Below are 26,628 nucleotides of genomic sequence, written 5' to 3'. Positions count from 1 at the left end.
GGCCATGAATCTACGAACTTCAGAAATAGTTTTGGGGATGGGCCAATTCTGTATTGCTTCTACCTTCTTCTCATCAACATGTATCCCTTCTGCACTAACAACGAATCCCAGGAACATAATGTGCTCCATCATATAAATGCACTTTTTAAGATTAATAACCAACTCACTTTCTTGTAAGGCTATTGTGACTTGACGGAGATGCTACAAATGTTCTTCTTCGTTACGACTAAAAATCAAGATGTCATCAAAATAAACAACCACAAATTTGTGTAAGAAAGGACACAAAACCTGGTTCATGAGTCACATAAAAGTGCTAGGTGCATTCGTCAAACCAAAGGGAATAACCAGCCACTCATACAAGCCTTCCTTAGACTTGAAGGCAGTCTTCCATTCATCTCCCTCCTTGATCCAAACTTGGTGATAGCCGCTTTTAAGGTCAATTTTAGAGACGAATTTAGACCCGGATAGCTGATCCAGCATGTCATCCAATCGTGGAATAGAAAATTGATATTGAATTGTAATGTTGTTGATGGCCCTACTATCCACGTACATTCTCCAAGTCCCATCTTTCTTTGAAACTAATAGGGTAGGTACTTCGCAGGGGCTAATGCTCTCCCGAATATGCCCCTTCTTCAGTAATTCTTCAACCTGTTCTTGGAGGATTTCACTCTCCTTTGGACTCATCTTGTAATGAGGCAGATTTGGTAATTTTGATCTAGGAATGAGATCAATTTGATGTTGGATTTCCCGCAGAGGTGGAAGCTTGGATGATTCCTCCACTATCTTAGAAAACTCCTTCAACAGCTCTTTGACGAGTGGTGGTGAAGATGGTTGTAATACCCGGCTAGACCCCGGTATCGGAATTCCTACGTTCCGGCGGATTTTCCGTTGGAAGTTGGGATTCGAGGATGTCGGAGCTTGCCCTAAGGGTATAAGAAAGGTTTTTAAGATGTTTTTAAGTGTTTTTATCATGTTTGCATGTTTTGAGTTAAGAAAATTGAGTTTTGAAATGAAAAGGCCAAGGGGACAAAAACCAGGTTCAGCCGCCGAAGGTGAAGTTCGGCCGCCGAAAGTTGCATGGTTTCGCATGCACGTTAGGCCGCCGAAGGAAGAGTCGGTTGGCCACTACAAAAGCCCCTTTGCCCGAGACTTGAGTGTTAAACACTCTGTTTTTGGGTCAAAGGTAGGTTCAAGCTCTCCTTGGTGTGATTTCTCATGTTTTCCTCAAATCTTGCATGTTTTAACTTGATTTGAGCTTTGTTTTAGAGATTTGAGCAAAAGGAAGTAAAGTTGATCACTTGGAGAGTTTGATTGAGTTTTCTCCTATCTCCAAGCTTGGATCATCAATCCTCTAGTTCTTCAAGAGGTAAGCATGGATCCTCACCTCCCCTTATGTTTAAAGCAAGTTTTAGAAGTTTTGGAGAGGTTTATGGCATATTGTGGGGTATAAGCATGAGTTTGAGCATATGTTGCTCATATGCGTTTTGTTATTGTTTTTGGGGCTTGAACTAGTTTTTAGGCCTCTATATGCATGAGATCTGTTATATGTTAGTTCAGAAGTGTTGGTATGCATGTTATGGGTGTTTGATAGGATTTTGGAGGCTGAGAGCATGAGTTGTGCTCGGATTCTGCCTTTCTGGAGAATCCAGGTTCGGCCGCCGAAGTAAGGTTCGGCCGCCGAACCCCTTGTGGAGGCAGTTTCGGCTGCCAAACCTTGCCCCCGAAAGCTAGGTTTTTGGGTGAGAAAGCTAGGCTTTCGGCCGCCGAAAGTCTCTGGACGAGACTTTCGGCCGCCGAAGGTGCCGTCGAACATGCATGAGTTTCGTCTCTGGAGAGGGGTTTCGGCCGCCGAAAGTGCCGCCGAAAGTGCCCAGTCCAGCCTTCTTTTGCCCATTTTTCCATGCATGCCTATGATGTGATAGAGGGGTTTTGGGGAGATAGTAGGAGTTATGGTTAAGTAAGTTACTTTACTTTGGTCCTCATTTGAGTCCACCTGTGTAGGTACGGACCCGAGAGACCAAGGAGGCCCACAGAGTTAGAGTTACAGAGACTGCTCAGCAGTTGACAGAGGTGAGTGGAACAGAACGTTATTTTAAAAGTTAAGAACTGTTTTAGCATGATTCATGCATCATTAATGCCATGTTTATGTAGGATGCTTTGCATTAGTATTCACCAAGTTGATGCATTGCATTATTACTTGTATATGTGGAGTGGACCGAGGCGATCTCAATAGCCCATAAGTCTGTCATTATTGTATGTCCTGTGTGAGCTCCTTTGGGGCCGGGCATTTACCTTGGATGAGTCCTGTGAGAGCCCTTATAGGGTCGGGCACCATGAGTAGTTAGTGAAAGACCTGTGTGAGCTCCTTTGGGGGCCGGGCACTGACAGAGGGAGTTTTGGGATCATGTCCAATCCGAAATGTGAAATGTTTGTGCAGTGATGCATCATATGATAGCATGTTTTAAATGTGATTTTTTATAGATTCCGCTCACTGGGCTTTAGCAGCTCATCCCTCTCCCTAACCCCATTTTTCAGGACCTCAGAGAAGAGAAAGAGAAAGAGATAGCAAGGGTAAAAGGCATATGTAATAGTATAGAATAGTGGACATGAGAATGATGTACAGTACAGAGTTTATGTAATGTATAGAAATGATGTAATAGCAAGTTATATAGTGAGTTATAGTATTGTGCTTGGCCCTAGTGCTTGTTTATCCCTTTACACATGATCATTTTATGTCTATGTTTTATGTTTGAGATTATAGTGATATAATGATGAGAGCTAGGCTTGGTGCATGGTAGTATAACCCATATAGAGTATTTTTGAGGACTCTAGTGAGGGGTTTCTATCTCTGTAGTTACTGTATGGTACCACAGCAGGTATCACTCTCTGAGTGCATACAGACAGGGCATGCATAGTCCAAGCTTAGTGTATGAGAAAAGTTTCAAGTTTTACAGAAAAAGAAAAGATTAGAAAAGAAAAGAAAGAAGAAAAAAAAAAGTAAAGTAACAGTTTTAAGCTTAAGTTTGATCATGTATGGGATTTATTAGGTACACAGAGTTTACAGTAGGCTTACTACGGGTCCCGGCGGCCTTAAGCCGATCTGGATCCTAGTGCCGGTGGCGGTCCGGTAAGCGGGCTGTTACAATGGTGCATCCTCCATTGTATCTTTTTCTCTCACCAATAAAGCCAGTGTGGTTCTAGATTTCTCAACTGCGCTTGATAGCATCTGCACTCCCGTGGAAACAACAATGATACGAGCAAGGAAATAATACGATGCTTCAAAGATTTAAAATGGGAAACTCCAAATTATGACAAATCAAGTCACCATCGTTTAATTCAAGACTTACGAGATAAGAATTATATTTGGAAAGCATGGGAGAATAAGGAAACAAGTCACACTCTCTTCAACACATGTGGACGCACAACGCAATTTTAGATCGCATAATGCATGTGGCCAAATTGCATTTAGACCAATTTTATTATTTTGGTATTTTAGTATTTTGTGGGATTTGTTTTAAATTAATTTGGCCTATATTAGAAGCCAAATTCGTGCAGCCCATTTAGGAATGAGATTTCTCCAAGATAATTTAGGAAAATAATCTTTAATGTAATCCAGGTTTAACTATTTGACTAGATACCCTTCCTATATTAGAATTACACCTTCCTACAATAGAATTAGGGTTTGAAGGCTATAAAAACACTCTTAAGGTAGCAGCCATAGGAAGCCAATGAATAATTTTATGAACAATATTTGGTTCTTCTCCATTATTTGGCAACTTATCAGGGTTTAACCTTATGGCGTTCTAATATGGATCTCCTCCATGCTTAGTTAACTTATCAAGAATTTCTTGTGGCGTTCTCGAAGTTGGAATCGCTTGATTATCTATGTTTCTAATCACATTGGTTGGTTAGGGGTGTAGCGGAGCAACCTTTGCTTGATTATCTATGTTTCTAATCATATTAGTTGGTTAGGGGTGTGGTAGAGCAACCTTCGCTTGATTATCTATGTTTCTAATCACATTGGTTGATTAAGGGTGTAGTAGAGCAACCTTCTGGAAGATATCTTTATCTTGTTCTTTATCAAGTTGTATGACAGGGTTTTTGATCACATGTTGATCCTGGGTTCCACATCACACAACCTAGAGCAGCACTAAATTCGTGCAGGGACAAGTGAAATCACTGTTCTAACAGCCTAAAACCCATAATATTTGGTGTGTGCAGGGTGGTCAGGGCTGCCTTGTCAAATTAGAATGTGCAGAAGAACTCATGGGTGAGCTCGGTGAAGGCAGGCATGTGTAAGTAAAAGAAGGTGCCCCATCCAATTTCATCAATAAGAGATCGTACTTGTTCTCAAAGTCCTAATGCTTCAAGGGTGCTGTGGTGGATGAAATTACCTGGGTGGTATGGTAGAGAAGAGACCTTGTCCAACCTAGAGCATTCGGATTGCTTATTGAAGGTCAGTCCCTTTGTTACATGGTTTGGGTTTGCTGGTTTGGGCAAGTCGCTGGGCAAATTGCCTTCGTCGTGGCTTACTGGAGATGTGTCCGGTGTATCGATGGGGGCTTCTATCCAGTGCTTTGGGCTCAGCAGTGGTGAGGATGAAGGCGTCATTGGCCGTTTCTATCCATGGCTAGTGGAAGGGGTGGCTTCTGGAAGCGTTTTGTCTCTAGAGGCATCTATCACGACTGTCTGTGTGGCAGGTGGTGGGGCAATAATCAATGCCCTAGTTCGTCAGTGATAGGTCTGGACGTCCAATCTTTCGATATTCCTGGTATCTGCTTCCTCAGCTGTCCCTGTGTCGGTGTCATCGGCGATGGAGGGAGGCTTGTTCATGGCCTCCTTGTCATTGTCAGTGGGAATGCATATGGGCTTGGGCATTCCTTTCTTTCGCCACATGCCGGGGCCGGTGGTGGCTACCTTTTTGGTCTGGCCATGGTGGTTGATGTCATCAGCAATGAAAACTTGAGGAAGAAGGAAGAGATGAAGCAGAAAGAAATAGCGTGAGGAAAAAGAAAAAGGAAAGAGAACTATTTAAAGTGATTTGGGGAAGTTGAACTGCCCTGATCATTAAATGCTGAGTTTCTGACTTCTCGGCAGGGTGATTTGGTCAGTGATTTGGGCAAATCACTTGGCTAAATCATATTTTTGTTGCAACTGCTTGATCGGCTCTGGTCGTGACTTCTCTGCAATAGTCGAATCCTATCGATTTGCCCTATTGATTTGAGCAAATCACTTGCCCCAATCACTTGCGACTATGGTACAGTCAGTCAATTTGCCCCAGTGATTTGGGCAAATCACTTCATCTGGGCTGCCTCCCAGTAGCACCCTGGTTTTCTGTTGTAGGCTGGACTATCTTGCCTTAATCATCAGGATGGGGAAAGGGGGTCCAATGGTACCTCCTTCACAAGGTGCACAGTAAATCCTTCATAGAATTGCTTCAAATGGTGCCCATTGACCTTGAAAATCTTACCTGTTTTTGGAATGCGCATGTCCACAGCTCCAGGTGGATAGACGTGCTCTACCAAGAATGGCCCAATCCACATAGACCGTAGCTTTCCTGGAAATAATTTGAACCATGAGTCAAAAAGTAAGACCTTATCACCAATCTGAAATTGTTTTCTCGAGATATGTTTGTCATGGAACGCTTTGGTCTTTGCTTTATCATCCCACGAGGCTTCATATGCATCACGTCGGATTTCCTCTAACTCTTGAAGTTGCAATTTTTTGTGGGCTCCGGCTTCTTTTTCATTAAGATTACAGCTTTTAACAGCCCAATAGGCTTTGTGTTCAAGTTCTACGGGCAGATGGCAAGCCTTTCCATAAATTAGCCTATATGAGGACATACCTATGGGCATTTTGTAAGCTGTTCTGTAGGCCCACAAGGCATCATTGAGGCGCACACTCCAGTCTTTGCTATTTGGGCTTGATTTCTCTATTGGATACTTCAGCCAGCCCATTTGTTTGAGGGTGATAGGCAGTAGAGGTTCTGTGGATAACATGGTGCTTTTTTAGAAGGGTTTCCACTACCTAGTTGCAGAAATGAGTCCCACAATCACTGATTATGGCTTTGGGCAAACCGAATCTGGAGAAGATGTGGGTTTTCACAAAGTCAACCACCACCTTTGCATCATCAGCCCTTGTTGCTTTGGCTTTTTATCCACTTGGACACATAGTCTACGGCTAGCAGTATGTAGGTGTAATACCCGGCTAGACTCTAGCGTCGGAATTCCAACCTTCCGACGGAATCTCGAATGCCGAAACTGTAACGATCCGAAAATCGGACCGCTACCGGCGCTAGGATCCAGATCGGCATAAGGCCGCCGGGACCCGTAGCAAGCCAGACATACATCCTGTAAATCTGTTTAATCCCATACATGATCAACACATACATAAAAATTTTGAACTTTTCTTTTTATTCCTTCACCAAACTCAACCTGTACATGCACTATTTATAAACATAATCATAAACATTAACCCCTCCTTAGAGTCCTCATCAATGCTCCATTAGGGTGACATAACATGTATTAGGTTTGGTTTACATAAGCATCATTAAAATCATGTACTCAAAGGGATTAACAACATACTAGGGTCAAGCACAATTCTATCCTCAATACTCATCATTACATTACATAACTATTCAATACTTTACATCTCCTCATGTCCACATCTAACTATTACATAACATACTTTACTCTTCTTGACCTCCTGACCTATCCCGTACCTGCAAACCTGGGGGGGTTAAGGGAGAGGGGTGAGCTACTAGAGCCCAGTGAGCAAAATAGCAAAACATTAAATTTAAAATCCATGCTTTCATGAAATGCATCACATCACAAACATATCACATAAAGGATGAACTTGTCACCAATAGCCCTCTACATTTTCCAATAGTGCCAGAACGTAGAATGGGTCCTGGTCTTTCTCTTACATAACATAACATAACATATCATTCCAAGATGCCAGGGACGTAGAATGGGTCTTCCTGGACTTTCTCTTACATAGTGCCAAGGACGTAGAATGGGTCTTCCTGGACTTCCATAACGTATCATCATCATATCATGACATAACATACGAGGGCTAATGGATCACTCAACATTCATCCACATCAACAACATATATGCAATGCAACATATTCGTGAATACTAATGCAAACACCCTAACATATCACATGGTATCTATGATGCGTGAATCATGCTGAAATATTCATTATTTAGTTTAAAATATAAAGAGTTATTCCACTCACCTCTGGCTAGCTCTGACCAGACACTGGAGCAACTGACTCACTGCTGGGGTCCTCGGTTCCTCGGGTCCGAACCTACACAGGTGGACTCAAATAAGGGACCAAATATACAAGAACATGACTCTAAAATACTTCCCAAAATCCCCCTAAAATACCTCAAAACAATCATAGAAAACATGCAAAGGAGGGCTGAACAGGGCACTTTCGGCGGCCGAAAGTCCCTCCAGTGCCGAAAGTCATGCACCTTCGGCGGCACTTTCGGCGGCCGAAGGTTCCCTCCAGAGACGAAACTCATGCATGTTCGGCGGCACCTTCGGCGGCCGAAACTCCCTTCCAAAGCCGAAAGTCCACTTTCGGGGGCAGGGTTCGGCAGCCAAAAGTTGGCCTCCACAGGCAGGTTCGGCGGCCGAAAGTCCCTTCGGCTGCCGAACCTAAGTTCTTCCAAAGGCAGAACTCAGCCTCCACACATGCACAAATGTCTCCCAAACTTCACAACTCAACCAAAACATGCATAACCACATGCAATAGCTCCTAAGGGCTTCAAACTATCCTAAACCCCAACTACAACACATCAAACATACATATTCAACATACATTGCTCAAAAACTCAACATAAAAACTCATAAACTCAAAATAACCTAAACATGCACTTCTACCCCATAGATCTTCATAAAACTTGTTTAAAACATACAAGGAAGGTCGGATCTAAGCTTACCTCTTGGAGATCGAGAGGAAAGACGATCCTAGCTTGGAGAGGGGGAGAAATCACCTTTTTGGGTCTCCAAGTTCCAAACTTGCTCTTATGTTCAAATATCTTCAAAACAAAGGTGAAAACTCGTAAAAATCATGAAAACTCGAAGGAAGAAGCTCAAAAACAATAAGGGACGGCGGAGAGCTCACCTTGGCCGAAAATGGGGAGAAAAGCTCGCCCGTTTCGGACAAGGGACCCCTTTATAGGTGGCTGGCCAGGCCACTTTCGGGGGCCTAACATGTCTCCGTATGCATGCCATGTTCGGCGGCCAAACATAAGGTTCGGCTGCCGAACCTGGACTTCCCTCACTTATGCCTTCGGCCCCCTAAAGTACTCCCGAAGCGCATGCACGTTCGGCGACCGAATTTAAGGTTTGGCGGCCGAACCTGAATCTTCCTCCAAGACTATTTTCATTCAAAACTTAATTTCTTTCTTGCTTAAAACCATAAAATACATTAAGTCATTTTATAAAAACATGATTTTACCCTTCTAGAGGTTTCCGACATCCGAGATTCCACCGGATGGTAGGAATTCCGATATCGGAGTCTAGCCGGGTATTACAGAAACCTCTTAGAAGTGTAAAATATATTTTTACGAAATGATTTTCATGGTTTTATTGTTTGGTTTTGAGTTAAAGTTTTAAAAGAAAAGAAATTTTTTTTTTGAAGAAATCCAAGTTCGGCCGTTGAACCTTAAGTTTGGTCGCCGAACATGGTGCTACCGCAGGTGCTCTCCTTTCGGCCCTCAAAGGTGGTTTGGCCAGCCACCTATAAGAGGCCTCCAGTTCGAAAATGAGGGAGTTTCTCTCTCCATTTTCGGGCAAAGGTGAGTTCTTGCCCTTCCTTTGATGATTTTATGTTTTTCCTTCAAATCCTTCAAATTTTCATAATTTTTCGCTTGTTTTTGAAGTTTTAAGCTTGAATCCAAGATTTTAAAGTTTGGAGACCGTTTCTCCTCAACTCCAAGCTTGGGTCACATCTACTTTAGATCTTCAAGAGGTAAGTGTAGATCCTTGCCTTTTCATATGTTTTAAGTAAGTTTTAAAAAGGGGTTAAGGGTTAAAAATGCATGAAATGGCTAGATCTAAGGTTATAGGCTTTGAGTTGGGTTTTGATGAATGTATGCTCCCTCTTGTATTTTGTTGCTGTTTGTTGGGGTTTAGGCTAGGTTTTTTATACCCCTTATGCATGTTGGAGTGAGTATGCATGTTGTGGGAAGTTGGGTGCGAGGATTTGAGAGTTTTGGGGCTGAAATGCATAGGGCGGAATCGGGTTCTGCCATTCTAGAGGACCCAGGTTCGGCCGCCGAAGTAGGGTTCGGCCGCCGAACCTGCATGGGAGGCAGCCTTTTGGCCGCCTAACCTGCCCCCGAAAGCATACACTTTCAGATATGTAAGGGAGTTTCGGCTGCCAAACCCACCCCCGAAAGTCCCTGACTTTCGGATCTGTGGAGGACTTTCGGTCGCCGAACTCGCCCCCAAAAGACCCCGACTTTCAGATCTGTAGAGGACCTTCGACCGCCGAACCTGCCGCCGAAAGTCCTCTGCCCAGCCTTCCTTTGCCTATTTTATATGCATGTTTTGTGATGTTTTAGGGGATTTTTGGGGAGTGTTTAGAGTCATGTAATAGCTATGCTTGGTCCCTCATTTGAGTCCACCTATGTAGGATCGGACTAGGGACACCGTAGAGGCTTGCAGTGAGGTGACTGCACCAGTTTTAGTCAAGCGTCAGCCAGAGGTGAGTAGAACTAAACTAATTTACTGTTTTTAAGTAATCAAACTTTTGAGCATGTTCATGCATCACGAATGCCATGTTTATAGGATGTTTGCATTAGAATTCACGAATATAATGCATTGCATAATTTACTGTTGATGTGGATGGATATTGGATGACCCACTAGCCCTCGATATGATATGATATGATATGATATGGAAGTCCAGGTCGAGACCCATTCTACACCCTTGGCAATATGATAAGAGAAAGTCCAAGTCGAGGCCCATTTTACGCCCCTGGCATTTATGGACATGTTATGTTATGTTTAAGTGAAAGTCCTGAGGAGCTCCGTCGAGGGCCGGGTACATTAGATATGTAGAGGGTTACTAGTGACAAGTCCATCTTGTTATGAATTATTTATGCTGTGACGCATTCCATATGAGCCTATGTTTATTAAACTGTTTTTATGTTCTGCTCACTAGGCTCTTGTACCTTATCCCTTTCCCCTAACCCCAGGTTTGCAGGGTCAAAGATAGCTCGGGAGAGTTGGCTTACGGCTGGTATAGTTTTTTAGTAATAGAACAGTTGTGGACATGTAATGTATAATGGATTAGAATTGTGTTTTGCCCTAGTTTTTACCTTTGTAATCCCCGTTGTTCATGATCTCTATGTAAAAGTTTTTAATGATGAGTTATGTTAGAACCAAGCTTGAGGCATGTGATGGTTACCATACTAGAGCATTTAATGAGGGCTCTAGTGTGGGTTTTATGTGTACAGTTCATGATGCATGCTTAGGTCAGGCCTTGGTTCGTGAAATGTTTAAGTTTTATGAAAATATATGATCATGTATGGGATTTTATTAGGTACACAAGATATATAGTAGGCTTACTACGGGTTCCGGCGACCTTAAGTCGATCTAAATCCTAGCGCCGGTAGCGGTCCGATTTTCGAGTCGTTACAGTAGGTGTTGCCAAAGGAAGGTGGGAATGGTCCCATGAAGTCTATGTCCCATATGTCAAAGATTTTCGCAAATCATGATGGGTGTTTGGGGCATTTCACTTCGGTTGCTGAGGTTTCTTGTTTGCTGGCACCTTGCACATGACCTACAAAATAAATAAGTATCTCAAAATATGTTAAGCCAATATAACCCACATTCAAGGATCTTTTGTGCTGTCTTGTGTGGACCGAAGTGCCCTCCACAGCTGTATGAGTGGCAGAAGGTTAAGACTGAAGAAATTTCTTAGTCCAGGATGCATCTTCGTATCAATTGGTCTGCACAATGCTTCCATAGGTAAGGTTAATCCCACACATAATGCCTTGCATCTTTCTTTATCTTGTCTCTCATGTATTTGGGCAAATCAGAAGGCAGATCACCTATAGCGAGGTAATTCACTATATCAGCATACCATGGTTCTTCTTCTTGGGCAGCAAATAGGTACTCATCGGGAAAGTTTTCATTGATGGGGCATGTTTCTATGTCTGAATGTATTCGGCTGAGGTGATCAGCTATAAGGTTCTCCTTCCCTTTCTTGTCACAGATCTCTAGATCAAATTCTTGTAATAGCAATATTCAACGTACCAATCTCGGCTTTGCCTCCTTTTTCTTGATCAAGTACCTCAATGCAACATGGTATGAATAAAAAATTACTTTTGTCCCAAGTAGGTAGGACCGAAACTTCTCTAATGCAAATACTACGGCCAGCAACTCTTTTTCTGTTATGGAGTAATTATATTGTTGTAACATCCTCTGGGCCCACAACAGTAGATATTGTCCGCTTCGGGTTCGAGGGCCTTGGCCCAGCCTTCCCCTCACGGTTTTGTTTCTAAGGGTTCACGCGCAGCGTCCTTCCCCCGCATCCTTCCCCTCAAAACGCGTCTACTATGATCTCTTGGGGCTTGCCCTTATAAGGCTTCCCCCCTCCTTACCTCTTTCCGATGTGGGATACTTTCAATCCACCTGCTTAGGGCTTCTACCCCCCTTACAGGCCTGAGCGTCCTCGCTCAGCACACCGTACTCGTGAGGCCCAGGCTCTGATACCAATTGTAACATCCTCTGGGCCCACAACAGTAGATATTGTCCGCTTCGAGTTCGAGGGCCTTGGCCCAGCCTTCCCCTCACGGTTTTGTTTCTAAGGGTTCACGCCCAGGGTTCACGCCCAGCGTCCTTCCCCTGCATCCTTCCCCTCAAAACGCGTCTACTGTGATCTCTTGGGGCTTGCCCTTATAAGGCTTCCCCCCTCCTTACCACTTTCCGATGTGGGATACTTTCAATCCACCTGCTTAGGGCCCTAAGAGATCACAGGAGATCACAGTAGGGGGGAAGCCTTGAAAGTATCCCACATCGGAAAGAGGTAAGGAGGGGGGAAGCCTTATAAGGGCAAGCCCCAAGAGATCATAGTAGACGCGTTTTGAGAGGAAGGATGCGGGGGAAGGACGCTGGGCGTGAACCTTGGGCGTGAACCCTTAGAAACAAAACCGTGAGGGGAAGGCTGGGCCAAGGCCCTCGAACTCGAAGCGGACAATATCTACTGTTGTGGGCCCAGAGGATGTTACAATTGTGCTGCATCTAAGGTGCGTGAGGCATAGTGAATGATATGAGGAGAGTTACCTACACGCTGCCCCAATATTGCTCCTATAGCAAAGTTGCTGACGTCGCACATAATCTCAAAGGGAAGGTTCCAGTCAGGAGGCTGGATGATTGGGGCAGTGACCAGCAGTGATTTGATCAAATCGAAGGCTATTCTGCAGTCTTCATCAAAGTCAAATGGCACGTCTTGTTGAAGCAGTCTGCACAACGGTTGAGTGATCTTGGAAAAGTCCTTGATGAACCTCCAATACAACCCAACATGTCCTAAGAAAGAGCGAATCTCCTGGATGCTGGTTGGATAGGGCAGGCTCTTGATAGTGTCTAGTTTAGCTTTGTCCACCTCTATCCCTTTTGTTGAAACGATGTGGCCTAAGATCAAACCGTGGTTAACCATGAAGTGATACTTCTCGTAGTTTAGAGCTAGATTTGTTTCCAAGCACCTTTGAAGTATCTTCTCCAAGTTAGCAAGGCATTCATTAAAAGAGTTGCCATACACCGTGAAATAGTCCATAAAGACTTCAATAATCTTCTTCACATAGTCAGAAAAAATACTCATCATGCAATGTTGGAATGTGGCCGGTGCGTTGCAAAGGTCAAAGTGCATCCTCCTAAATGCGAAGGTACCAAATGGACATGTGAAAGTTATTTTTTCTTGATCTTTAGGTGCAACAGGGATTTGATAGAATCCCGAATATCCATCTAGATAGCAGTAGTGGCTTTTTCCTGCAAGTCTCTCAAGCATTTGGTCCATAAAGGGTAAGGGAAAGTGATCCTTCCTTGTGGCTGCATTGAGCTTCCTATAGTCCATGCATACTCTCCATCCATTTTGCACACGAGTAGGTACTAACTCTCCTTCAGAATTAGGGATAATGGTGATCCCAGTCTTTTTTAAAACTACGTGTATGGGACTCACCCACTTGCTATCAGAGATGGGATAGATGACCCCCAGTGTCTAAGAGCTTTACTATTTCTTTCTTCACAACCTCCATCATTGGGGGATTCAGCCTTCTTTGAGCCTCACGGACATGTTTGCACTCCTCCTCCATGAGTATTCGATGTATGCATGTGGATGGTGAAATGCCCTTTATGTCCTCCAAGGTCCACCCTATGGCTTTCTTGTGCTTTCTCAACACTTCTAGGAGGCTTTCTTCTTCTTGTTGGCTCAAGTGACTGGACATTATGACTAGTAGTGTTTTTCCAGCCCCCAAGTAGGCGTATTTGAGGTACCCTGGTAGAGGTTTTAGATTTGGTGTTGTTGCTGTTTGGTCAGTAGCTTGTTGTTTGTTCATCGATTTGGGCATATTGTCTGATGCTCGTCCTGGTGCTTTGGTCAAATCGCTCCTGATTATATCTGGTTGCTCCAGTGATTTGGGCAATTCAGGGTCTGATGGTTTGGGCAAATCCTCTGTGGTCAGTAAGGTGTAGCATGCTGTCTCCACTGTATCTGTCTTACTATTGCTGGTCTTGTCGTCCATGTCTTCTTGCCTGTATAGACTAGCATTAAGTAAATTATCTTGATTAAAAGCAAAAGTTTCTTAACTTAGATAGTCAATAATCTCAAGACCATAAACGGGGAAACATCATTGGGAAATATCATGGCATCATAAATATTAAACTTGATCACTTCCCCTTTAAATTTCATTGTCAATGTGCCATCATGCACATCAATTTTGGTTTTGGCTGTGCTCAAGAATGGTCGTCCAAGTAGGATGTCCGAAGTTGTGTTGCTTTTGTCCTCCTCCATATCAATTACATAAAAGTATGCTGGGAAGACTTGCTGATCTACTTGCACTAACACGTCTTCTAGGACTCCTTTGGGTAGACAACAGATCGGTCGGGCAACTGGATCACTATGCTGGTGCCCTTGAGTGTACCTGCATTCAATAAGTTAAAGATGGAAAGTGGCATAACGTTGATTGATGCTCCAAGGTCACACATGGCCTTCTTTATCTCCACGTTGCCTATTTTGCATGAAACGGCGAACATTCCTCTATCCTTGCATTTGGTTGGAAGCTTTCTTTGAATGACAGCTGAGACACACTCCCCCACACTTACTTTTTCACGTTCAGCAAGTTTCCTTTGGTTGGTGCATAACTCTTTGAGAAATTTGGCATCCCTCGGTATTTGTTTGACAGCATCTAGTAGAGGTATGTTAATCTCCACCTTGTGAAGTGTCTCAAGTATTTCTCTTTCCTCTTTTTCTTTTTGAGATTTTGCAAATCTTTTTGGAAATGGGGGAGGTACTTTAAATTTTTCCTCGGGCTGCTAGTCTATCTTGGTCTGCTTGGGTCTGTATTCTGCTTGGGTCGTCGATTTGGGCAAATTGTTTTCTACCTTCTCTGGGGATTTAGGCAAATCATCTCTGCAAGGCAGTACAGTCTGTCCATCGATTGGGTCCGAGATTTGGGCAAATCGATGCCCTGGATCACCTTCCGACAGTTTCTCCTCAGCAACCTATTTCTGCATTTGCTCAGCCCTGTTGTTTTGATGCTCTTTCCCACTTCTTAATGTGATGGCACTAGCATTCTGCCTTGGATTGATTTCTGTTTGGGAAGGTAGCTTTCCTTGTGATTCAAGCTTGCTTATGGACGTGGCTATTTGACCCACTTGTTCAAGATTTTGCACCGTGCTTGCTAAAGACTTCATGATCTCTTCAAGGGGTGTATTAGATTTCTAAGGTGCAGCTTGGACTGGATTTCTTTGCTGATAGCTTGGATATTGATTGGCCCTTGCATAACTGAAATTTAGGTGGTCCCTCCAACTTGGGTTGTAGGTGTTAGAATAAGGATCGTACCTTCTTTACCCATTAAATCCTCCAACTGCATTGACTTGTTGGTCTTCTTCTTAAAGGGAAAGACATAGTTAAGTTGGGTGGCTCATGTTTGCACATATCCCACATGGCTTTGGCTGCTGAATTTGCTGGGCTTGTTGGGCTTGACCCACAACAAGGCTACGGACAATATTGGTGAGATCGGAGATTTGGGATGCTAAGGTGGATGTACTCACCTCGTTTACCCATCTTAGTGGCTGTTCTTGGTCCCTAAATTGCTGTGAGGCTGCTGCCATTGCCAATTAATGTGAGCCTATTGGGTCACACACAAAAGAACGTCGCTGATGTGCTATGTCATATTAATGGGCTAAAAGCCCATTAGTATAATTAATAATAATAAAGATATTATTATTATTATTATTATTATTTATTATTATAAGATAATAATATTTAAAAGATCTACAGTCTATCTATAACTGTTACAGATAAAGGATTTTTCGGTTTTTCTTTTCAAAATGGACTTATCACATAGATATTCGAGTATCTGCGAGATTGTGATCGTTGGTTATGAACACAACTCTTTTACGAAAAGAATTGTGAGAAAACAAAAATACTAAAAAATAAATATAAGATCTTCTTTCAATCGCGGAAGAAAAGGTTTTTGGTGTAATCATTTTTCTGGATTGTAGATTGGGGAGCACATAGCTTATCCATCCGTTGAGAAAGCTAGCATTCTAGATGGAAACGTTCGTGTGGATACCATTGAGGGTGTTCGTTTCAGAAGCAGCACCATCAATCCGAAACTATCTCTTATCATCGAGTCTAAAAGATTAGTCTCTTATCCTTCCTTTCAAATTAAACAAAGCACTCGGATCCTGTAAGGGGAAACAAAGATTTTATTTTTTGCTGCGTGTTTTGGATTGCAGTAATCTCTAGATTCCCTAACACTAGGTTGTAGGTGTTAGAGTATGGGTCATATTTCTACTGCCCATTAAACCCTCCAACGGCATTGACTTTCTAGTCCTCCTCTTGAAGAGAAGGGTATGGGTCAGTAGGATGTCCTACGGTGGCACAGATTCCACATGGCCTTACTTCTTGAACTTGATGAGCTTGTTGAGCCTGACCTACAACCAAGCTACGGACAGCAGAGATTAAATCAGTAATCTGTGAAGCTAAGGAAGATGTACTTACCTCGTTAACTCTCCTTGGCAGTTCTCTTTGATCTCCATATTGCTTTGAGGCTGCTGCCATGATGGAGATCAGGTCTCTATGGCTTGAGGTATCTTGTCTTTGATCAATCCTCCATATGCTGCATCAATCAATCTCCTTTATGAAGGTAACAAACCTCCATAAAAGTATTCAATGATGGATTTGTCAGAGATATCATGTTGAGGGCAGCTTGTGCACAATCACTTAAATCTTTCCCATTATTCATATAGTTCTTCAAAGGTCCCTTTGCTTGATACCATTGATTTCTCTTTTGATGCTAATGGCTTGAAGTTGGAAAGTATTTACTCAAGAAAGCTCTTACTATTCTAGCCCATGAGGCAATGGATTCGGGCAGCAAGTAGAACAACCAGTCTTTGGCAAAATCATCAAGGGAGAATGGAAAGGCTCTAAGTTTAACATGTTCTTTAGAAAACCTTGAGGCCTTATCATTAAGCATACAATGTGAAATTCTTTAAGGTGCTTATGTGGATCCTCATTATATAGACCTTTGAGTTTTGAAAGGAGGTGAATTAATCCGGTTTTAAGCTCAAAAGGGGTTATCAAAGGTGGGTATGTGATGCACAATGGTGCTTGATCACCCATGAAGGTTGCTAATTCACGAAGAGTCCTTTCTTGTACCATTGGAGCTCGTACCCCAGCATTTTCAACTTCAATTTCAATAAAGACAATAGCTGGTTCAACTTCTATAGGTATTCGGTGGGGTGTTTCTGGTGCAGCAACTTGCATACCAGTTTCTGTTGGTTCTATCACTTCTACAGCAGGTTTCAGGTCTATTGTTGTCTCTTCACTTGTTGTAGATGAAGACAGTTTTGAGGCTTGGTTCCTTAGGTTTGCTTGTCTTCTTAAGTTCTTGGCAGTACGTTTGATTTCTAAATCGTAAAGCAGATTCTCTTTACATCCAGCTCTGGTCATAAAAAAAATATATGTTAGTTTAAATCAATTCTCCGGCAACGACGCCAATTTTTTTATGGGTATCGAAACCACCAAAAATAACTTATTAAATATCAACAAATATAAATTCCGTATAGTGATAATAGGATCAAATCCATAGGGAATTAACACTAAGACTTTTCAAACAATAATTAGAACAAATAAGTAATGAAAATAAAATAAGGGGGAATTTTGATGATGAATTAAAATAAAGATTAAAACAATTAAAGAAAGTGATGATTAAAAGAGAAATAAATCAATGAAAATAAGCTCTAGTTGAAGTGTAGGATCCATTTCAATTTGGGAATTGATCATCAATATAAAAATACTTTTATTTGTTTCAATAAATTAGTTATAGTTATAGAAGACGCTCCACATAACTAATCTCTCCTTAAATTTTAAATTAATTAGAAAATGTTCGCTAATTAATTCCTAGCCAACAAATCACCCAAAGAACGTCTTTGGGATTTTAATTTATTAATTGCCTTAAGTATTAGAGAAATCTAATTCTAACTGACTAGCCGCATGGTGAGTTTGAGTTAGATTATGCAATTTCTTAGTTGTTACACTAATTGTTACTTATATTTGAATAAGTTAAGCAATTATGGATTTCAAACATTCAAACTAACAATATACTACGTTAAAATCAAGAACAATGGGCCCTATTGATCCAATGACAAAGCAATAATATGTGAAGAACAAAATTTTGCATAAATATTAAAAAATAAAAGATGAACAATGGAGTTTATTTCTCCCAATTCATATAGAAACTGATATTTCTCCCTAACTTCAACTAGAAATAAAGTATTTAGTCACTCATAATTTACAAAGGAAATAAAAAATAGAAAAGAGATGAAGAGAAAAAATACGTGCTGTCCAGAATATGTGTTCTGCAGCTGTCCTCAATGTTTTGTTTATATAGGCGTTAAAAACTAGCAAAACCCCTTTTGGAATGATAATTTTTTTTTTATTTGATTTAGGATTCCTTTCTTTAATATGTTTCTTTATGAATAGAATTTCTTGATTTGAGAAAAACTTTGTACCGCATGTTTAAAGAGATTCTGCGTAGATCTCGCAATTTTTTATGAGAAGACTAGGTCTCTTAAAGTTTTTAAATCTGAAATTTTCCATCTGCTGTTGGTTCTATGCAATCTGTTGATTTACCCAATTGGTTTGAGCAAATCATTTAGGCAAATCACTGTCTGAAAATGTTATGTAGGTCTAGACAGTTTCGGGTTTTTGTGCAATCTCTGACTCTATGCAGTACAATGGAAGGTTTGTCCAAATCGACTGGTCAAGTCAGTTTCCATACTTTTAAGTCGGTTTTTATCTAATCTTCTTTTCTTTATACTTTTTTTTAAAAAATAACTAAAATTATAAAATTAGTTAGAAAAATACTTAATTAAATACTAAAAGCAGTATGAAAAATATGTCTAAATTATGTTTAATCAAATACTTAAAAGTTATAAATATAATTTTGAATTGATTAAAGAATCTCTTCAGTTACTTAAGGAAATTATGTTGATTTATAAAAAAATAGAGAAAAATAATATTGTGATGCAAGATTATTATTATTTTGATTTTAATTAAATTTAATTATATGTAGTGGATACAAGATAATTGTAGTTTTAATTCAATTGAATCATTTATGCATTTAATCACGTACATAATTCATATAGTGTATATAATTAAGATGAATTAATTTTAATTTAATTGACTCAAGTTAATATAAAGTGAATTGATTTTAACACTTTACTCATTTTATAATTGATTCAGTATGAATTGATACTTTACTCATTTTATAATTGATTTAGTATGAATTGATTTTAATTCATGTTATGAAATGGATATAAGACTATTTTGATTTTAATTAAATTTATTTATATATTGTGTACATAATTTTTTTATCTTAATTCAATTAAATCGAATATGGTGTATATAAGATCATTTTGAGTTTAATTCAATTGATTTGAATATGGTGTATATAAAATCATTTTGAATTTAATTTAATTTAATAAGATAGAATTAATCACCAAATAATTATATATTTTTAATTTTATTAAAATTATACCATATACTGATTTTTGCCACTTAAATTTTAACTTTTTACAGTTGCTCCAAATGGATTCAATCATTGTGCCATTAGAAATTAATGAAATTACAACGTTACTCACCACCTCAATATCATATTACCATGTCACAACAGCAAAATTTAGAATTAATTACTAAAAAAAGTCATATATTTTATTTTTATTAGAATTTCACTTTATATTTTTATTTTTTTACCAATTATATTCTGTTTTTTTAATATTTGATTAAATAAATCCTAGTGTTACTCATATAATTAAAAATTTACAAAATTATTAGGTTATTATTTTTTTTCTATTAAATGTATTTATAAATTATTATTTATATTCTTTTTTTACTTTTATCAATAATTTTATAATAACAATTTATCTATATTTTATTTTGACTAAATTTATTGTCAACCGAAATTTTTTTGAATATGTACAATATGCTTATGATTTAGCATTACTTTTTAAACTATAGTTAATAAAATAACTTTATATATTAAATATAAGATTTTTTTTCTAAATTATTTTTTAACTTTGAAGCATAATGCTAATCAACCACTTTTTTAAATTATGCTAATATTTAATGTGACTTTAGGATTTAATTGCCTTATCTGAATTAGTTAAGTGGTTAAAACATATATAATTCATTTAAAGTCATAGATTTGAGTCTCCACACCTCTATCTCCTAAAAAAATTTTTATTAATATAATAGATAATTATCAAAAAATTTATATTTTTAGTTTTATTGCAATTCTATATTAAAATTTTAAATTGTTATCAATTTTGTTTTAAAATTTGCTAATATGGCATGGTAACCGGGCATTGAGGCGATGATATAGTAATTCTGTTAGTTTCTAACAGTGCAAATAATGGTAGGGGTATAATTAAAATAATTCTAAAAAAATAAAATTTAATTGATAAAAAAAATAAAGAATGTAATTGTAATAAAATAAAAAAATACAGAATATTTTTTAACGATTAACTCTAATGTACGTAGGATAAATTATTCTTAATTTAATTGACTTACTCGTAATAGTTATAAGATAATTTTGATTTTAATTCAATTGATAAATTAATCTTAATTCATATTATTCACATACAATGAAAATAAGATTATTTTGTTTTATCTCAATTCGATTAAATTAAATATAATATAATATGAATTAAGATCTTATTAGATACCATTTAATTTATGCTCAGTCATTTGAATTAAAATACATTTACATAGATAACTTTTACATAATAGTGGAATATATTTTATTCAATCTTTATTAAATTGAATAGTATACGATGGAGTCAAATTGAATTTCTTAATTAATTTGAACATAGTGGAATATATTTTATTCAATCTTTATTAAATTGAATCGTGTATGATGGAGTCAATTTGAGTTTCTTAATTAATTTGAATCACATATGGTAGATTTAATTCAATTTTAATATATATTAAATTGAATTATATATAATGAACACAATTCAATTTCATCTTTGATTTTAATTAAATTAACTCAATTTGATTTAAACTTAAATAAATTGACTGACATATTGTGAATTAGACATACTGTATTCAATTTGATTTGATTTGATTTTATTTGAATTGAATCAAATATAATGGATTCAATTTCATCTTAATCAGTTTGTGGATATGATTTTATTTAATTAATTTCAATTTATCTTAATTAAATTGATTTGGATAAAGCACAAGTGATTATCATAAACATTATTTAAATAGTAAAAAACACACCATTTCAATTTGAATGTGTGCAGAGAAATAAATATTAGAAAACAAGTATTATAAAATTGTACATCAAATCCCTAAGGTTCCTTTCTATTAATATTCATTTGTATGGAAAAACTGCAAGTTTAACGAGGAATCCTATCCTCTCGCACACACAAATTGCTATTCATTAATTGAACTTTAACGCATGCAAATGATGCATTAAACAAATTTTCAAAAACTATATATTTATAATTAATATTGATTTTTAAAAAGTTGGATAAATGTAAATTTTCTAAATTTTAACAGTCAAGTTCAAAACTGACTATATCCTTAGAAATTGGAATTTTGAAATATGATCCTTGAATCGCTGATTACTAACGGCCAACATTTATTCACTTGCTGCATTCACTAAACCAACACCAAGCCCTCTTGCTTCTTGGCGTGCATCAAGGATACGCCGATGCTAAAACAACCATTGAATTACAAATCAGGGAGGAAAGGGTAAAAACTTTGCGAAATTTCAGGAGATCATACAGGCTTTCCTTCAGTTTTGGCTCTTTGAATATTTCAGTTTCACATGCAAGACGAAAACCAAACAACCCACCAAGGAGAAGAGAAGAGAAGAGAAGGAAAGGAGAAAACCTTCTTGTCATTAATTTGGAAATCTTTTGGTAGCTACAATGGTAGAAGATGCTGGATTGGTTACAGAAATTGATGAGAAGCGTGATGATGATAATAAGCATAAACATAAGCATTCATCTTCTTCTTCTGATTCTGAGACCGATAACTTTTCCATCCTGAATGCTGTTCGCAAGAACCGCCTCTTTGGCCGTCAGAAGCCTCTCCATTTGGTGCTAGGCGGTGGAAAATGTAATTTCTGTTTCTGGGTTTTTCTCTGTTTGATTCCAAGTCTTTAGTTGTAGCTGTACCAATTGATTGTCGTGCGTCTTCTGTTGCTGTTTCAGCTGCTGATATCATTCTATGGAGGAACAAGCAAGCCTCAACTGGTGTTTTTTCTGCAGCGACCGTCATATGGCTTCTCTTTGAATGTGCAGGTTACCATTTGCTTACTTTTGTTTGCCATTCTCTCATTCTCACTCTGGCAACCCTCTTCCTGTGGTCCAATTTAGCCTCCTTCGTCAATATGTAAGCAATATTTTCATCAACACAACCTATCTTCATGCTTCTGCCTTTCTGGGAAGAATATAGTTGTGACTCTTGCTTCTTAATGAGACAGGTCACCTCCAGAATTCCCCAAGGTAACCCTGCCTGAACACCTGTTTGTGAATATTCTTCTTTGCCTCAGAGCTGAAATCAACAAGGCTTTTATAACCCTTCGGGACGTAGCTTCTGGCAAGGATTTGAAGAAATTTCTATCGGTATTACAACGTTCCCATTCCCTGCTAGGCTTTGCAGAGTTTGTTTTTCTCAAATGACTGATATGGGATTGCACTTTCTTTTATTCTCAGGTGATTGGGACGTTGTGGATTGTTTCTGTTGTTGGCGGTTGGTTCAGTTTTTTGACCCTCTTTTATTTGGGTAAGTAGTAATTGCTCTCTGATAATTCCTTTCATCTGCCACAGAAAATGTATTAGTTAGGTCCTTCAGTTTCTCTCCCTCGGTAGTTTCTCCGGTTTGCACCACTTGAGAGGAGTCTGGATAAATGTCAGCCCACATCAGGCTTACAAAACTTGATTTATTGATTGTCATTTCTGTAGCAAAAACTAGTTTAGATTTAAGGCCTTTATTAAAAACTCAGGAATTATTTGGTGACAATTTTTATGAATGAATACTTTGACATCTAAATGTAAATGTTGTATTGGCTCCTCTAATTGAAAATGTTGCATCCAAGTCATTGAGACTTATTAATAAAAGTATACAAGTGTTAATTTGACGTTCTGCAAGTTTTAGAAGATTATCTGATGCAACATACCATGGTCTATGCAGTGTTTGTGATGCTGCTGACATTGCCAATGCTGTATGAGAAGCACGAAGATGACGTCGACACATATGCAGAGAAGGCTTGGGTTGAAATTAAAAAACAGTACGCAGTGTTGGATGAAAAGTTTATCCAGAAGATCCCAATACTGACTTCTCAGAAAAATCAAAAGCAGCATTAAGAATAATGTTGTAGCACCATAGTTTAGCAGCTTCTCCCTACGTTTTTACAATAGATGTTCATTGAAGACTATTACAAAAACTATTCCCCCCTTCCCCCACCAAAAAAAAAAAATCTCTTTCTAAGAAGAAAGCAGATGTTATACCTAGGAAAGGATAATTTACAGGGATGCACTGTTTCTTCTTCCCATCAAAGCTATTCATGTATATGTGAATTTTCAGGTATTTGAGACTGGAATTGTTGAAGTTTTGAAGCTAATTTACTATAAGCCATAAAATTACTCGTGCCACATTTCTTTTACTAGATTATATACTACACACTAGTAATGCTGCTCATTTACACATGATCATATTGCATTTTCTCTTCAGAATTCAAATGTGAATTGCTAAATTGCAATGGTTTCACTATCAAAGCTATTCATCTAATCCACATATAGTCGCACGCCGATAACAGCAGCTTAGGCTGCCAGTTGCTAGTGCATTAAAAAATTCCTCAAAAATTTGAAAAAAAATAAATAAACAAAAGAGAAGGGAATAAAAGATGGGTAAACAAAACTACCCAAAATGAGAAGGGGTAAGTCATCTATACTTTTGATTCTTTGGATTCAGCAGGCAAGAAGGGTTCCCACCACCCATATTCATATTTCGGATATGGTGCCATCCATTTTTCTGGCTTCTCAAACTCTAGGGTGGTAGGGTTGGAAGCTAATGCTTCTTCGAGGGTGTCAGCTTCATAGCTATCAGCTAAAACCCGGTCCAACCTCAGTTTCATAAACCTGCAGAACCATAAAATGATCAGCCACAGAGATAAGGCACAAGAACAAAATACATATGTTCTTGGAAAAATTATAGAAAACTGTCGTTGTAACATGTAGGTCACTTACATGGTACAACAAATAAGTAGGTAGAGATATTTGTATAAAAATAGTTATTCTTTTTGTTAAAAAAAAATGCTAGTTAGGACTGAGCATGCAACGTCCATGGAGGAGGAGGATAAGCTTTTACTGAGCAACATGAAACGAAAAGAGCTTGAGGATGATGTCAATGAGCCTGCTTCTCCCCCTGCTGGAGGAGAGAGAGCTAGATCTTTTAGAGACACGCTTGTGGAGGGAAATATCCCAAAATAATCTGATACGAGAGTCATTGGCGATGTTTTAGTGGAAGGTTATGACTTGGATGACGAAGATTTGGAGGGAGATGAGGAGGAGGACCCCCTCTGCCCCACTATTAGGATATCAAAAGAGGATCAGGTACGGATATGTAAACCATGGAAGAAAGCTCTTTTGATCAAGCTGTTAGGGGGGAATATAGGCTATGGCTATATCTCCAGGAGGCTAAAGGAGATGTGGAAGCCAAAGCACCAGTTAGATGTAATAGCCCTAGACAATGAATTCTATTTAGCCAAGTTCCATGGCGATGAGGATTATAATCATGCCCTCATTGCAGACCCTTACTTAATGTTGCGGAGATGGTACCCGGATTTTGATCCGTTTATGGACACCCTTGACAAGCTTACAGTATGGATATCTAGTCCCTACCTACCTAATGACCGCTGAATTTCTCCATCCCGGTCTGGGGCCAGGCCCACGACACCAGCCCATCATCTGGAGGCCCTCATGCCTCATCACATGCATCAAGTTCGGTCCACTCAGTCTGGAGATCGGACTCCCATCAATCCCCTCAGTCAGGCCGGCCTAGCCCTTTGGGTCCGATGAATAAGATCCTCTCTGGATTCAACCCACATCATATCTTCCAGTCCGGCCCAGAATCAGGAAGAAGACCTACCCATCCTTCACTTGGGACCTCCCGTACGCGCGTCCGGGAGAATCAAGGGCCGTTACGCATGGGGCAGCGATCTGATTTCCTCGTACGTCCATATCAACGTGACAGGGACAGATGGCCCAATGACATGCATTCTGTTACACGTCACTAGCAGACAAAAGGATACATATAAAAGGAGAAATACTCTCCTCCAGGTCTAAGCTTTTTCCAGTTTTACAGAACCCTTGTAAAACCCTATTTTCTGGATCTCAGATCATCAATTAGCGCCGTCTGTGGGAACGAAGGAGATCTTTTCATCGCCGGAGTTCCACTCTTATAATACCCACTGAGATCCACAATGGCTAACCACAACGAAAACAACGTCACTCCAAATGACCTGAGCTCTGCCCAAGAGGGGCAGCAGTTCTCCTTTTCTAGTCCTACAATACCAAACAACCAAACACCAATCCCTTTCAACCCCTCGCCAAGCTTGGCAGGGAATGCTTCCACCGCTACCTTGCCCAACCAGGACCTTCAAACCATGGCCCTCCAACTACAAAGTACCGCCCACTGGCTGGGACAGATAATGCAGCAACGGGGCCTTAGCACCCCAACAAACGTATTGCCAGTGATAGAAGAGCCCCAGACCAATGAACCTCAACCTACCCTCAACCATCCCCAAATAGTTAGCCGCAAAACCGGAGAAAGGGGGAGAAAAGCTGGGGAAGGGGAAGAACCGGAGGCCAAGGTTCATGGAAGGAGAGAGAGAGAGATGATCGAGAATGATGAAGTCAATAGTTATTCCGCCGGAACAACTGGAAGGATGAGGAGCGAGACATGGGAGGAGGAGTGCCACCAGGAGAAGAAACCCAGACAGGGGGAGGAGAGCGTAGACCAAAAACTGCAAAAGATGAGAGAGCAGCTCTTGGCTGAGCTGGGAACGAAGGATCAGAACCAAACTCTCTTGCCCACCACTTCACCCTTCTCGAAGTGGGTGCAACAGGAGACCGTTCCAAAGAAGTTTATGATGCTGCCCATGGCCATGTACGACAGAGCTGGGAACCCCCGGGAGCACGTCTTGAACTACAAGACCTTCATGGAGTTGCAGACTTTGTCAGATGCCTTAATGTGCAAGGTATTCCCTACGACGCTCTCAGGGCCGGCACGGGCGTGGTTCAACAGCCTTGAGGCCGGAAGTATTAGCAGCTTTGGAGATTTGGCCACTCGCTTCATCAGTCGGTTTATCGCCGAGGTGCCCGCAGATAGGAAGACGAGTTATCTGGAGACGGTCAAGCAGAGGAGAGATGAATCGCTCAGGGAGTACGTCGCTCGTTTCAATATGGAAGCTCTGCAAATTTCTGAGCTCGACGAAGGAAGGGCTGTAGAAGCCATGCAGAAGGGGACGACCTCAGCCGAGTTCTTTGGCTCATTAAGCAGGAAGCCTCCGACCTCACTGGCCGAGCTGATGAAGCGGGCTGAAAAATACATAAGGCAGGATGACGCCTTGGTGACGAGCAGGTTCGCCAGGGGAGCGACAGATAAGGGGAAAGCACCGGAGGAAGGGAGGCCGGAGAGGCACGAGAAAAAGCATGGCAAGAGGCCTGAGCCTTACAGACAACCCTGGGATCGAAGGGACCAAAGACCTCTGCCTCCTCGGGCCTCAGAGCAGAGGTCACTCCCTCCGTGGGTCCCAGAGAAACCAACCCCTCTCAATGCCTCTAAAGCCGAAGTGCTCATGGC

At 40.0% G+C, this 26,628-nt stretch overlaps 2 protein-coding genes across 2 annotated transcripts; one reads left to right on the top strand and one right to left on the bottom strand.

Annotated features, from left to right (window-relative positions):
* Nucleotides 1-5,366: 5,366 nt before the first annotated feature.
* LOC110608894 lies at nt 5,367-5,855 on the bottom strand. The gene has a single exon (XM_021748177.1). It carries the CDS (start codon nt 5,853-5,855, stop codon nt 5,367-5,369), a length of 489 nt encoding a protein of 162 aa, XP_021603869.1.
* Nucleotides 5,856-21,401: 15,546 nt separating this feature from the next.
* Nucleotides 21,402-23,403, top strand: LOC110608747 (reticulon-like protein B5). Its single transcript, XM_043954497.1, is given in 4 exon segments — nt 21,402-21,879; nt 21,975-22,155; nt 22,247-22,548; nt 22,957-23,403. Coding segments are annotated over 4 exon segments (846 nt in total). The 5' UTR covers nt 21,402-21,689; the 3' UTR covers nt 23,130-23,403.
* The last annotated feature ends 3,225 nt before the right edge of the window (nt 23,404-26,628 follow it).

The sequence above is a fragment of the Manihot esculenta genome, chromosome 2 (assembly GCF_001659605.2).
Source record: "Manihot esculenta cultivar AM560-2 chromosome 2, M.esculenta_v8, whole genome shotgun sequence".
NCBI classification, from domain to species: Eukaryota; Viridiplantae; Streptophyta; class Magnoliopsida; order Malpighiales; family Euphorbiaceae; genus Manihot; species Manihot esculenta.
This window is presented reverse-complemented; position numbering and strand designations above follow the sequence as displayed.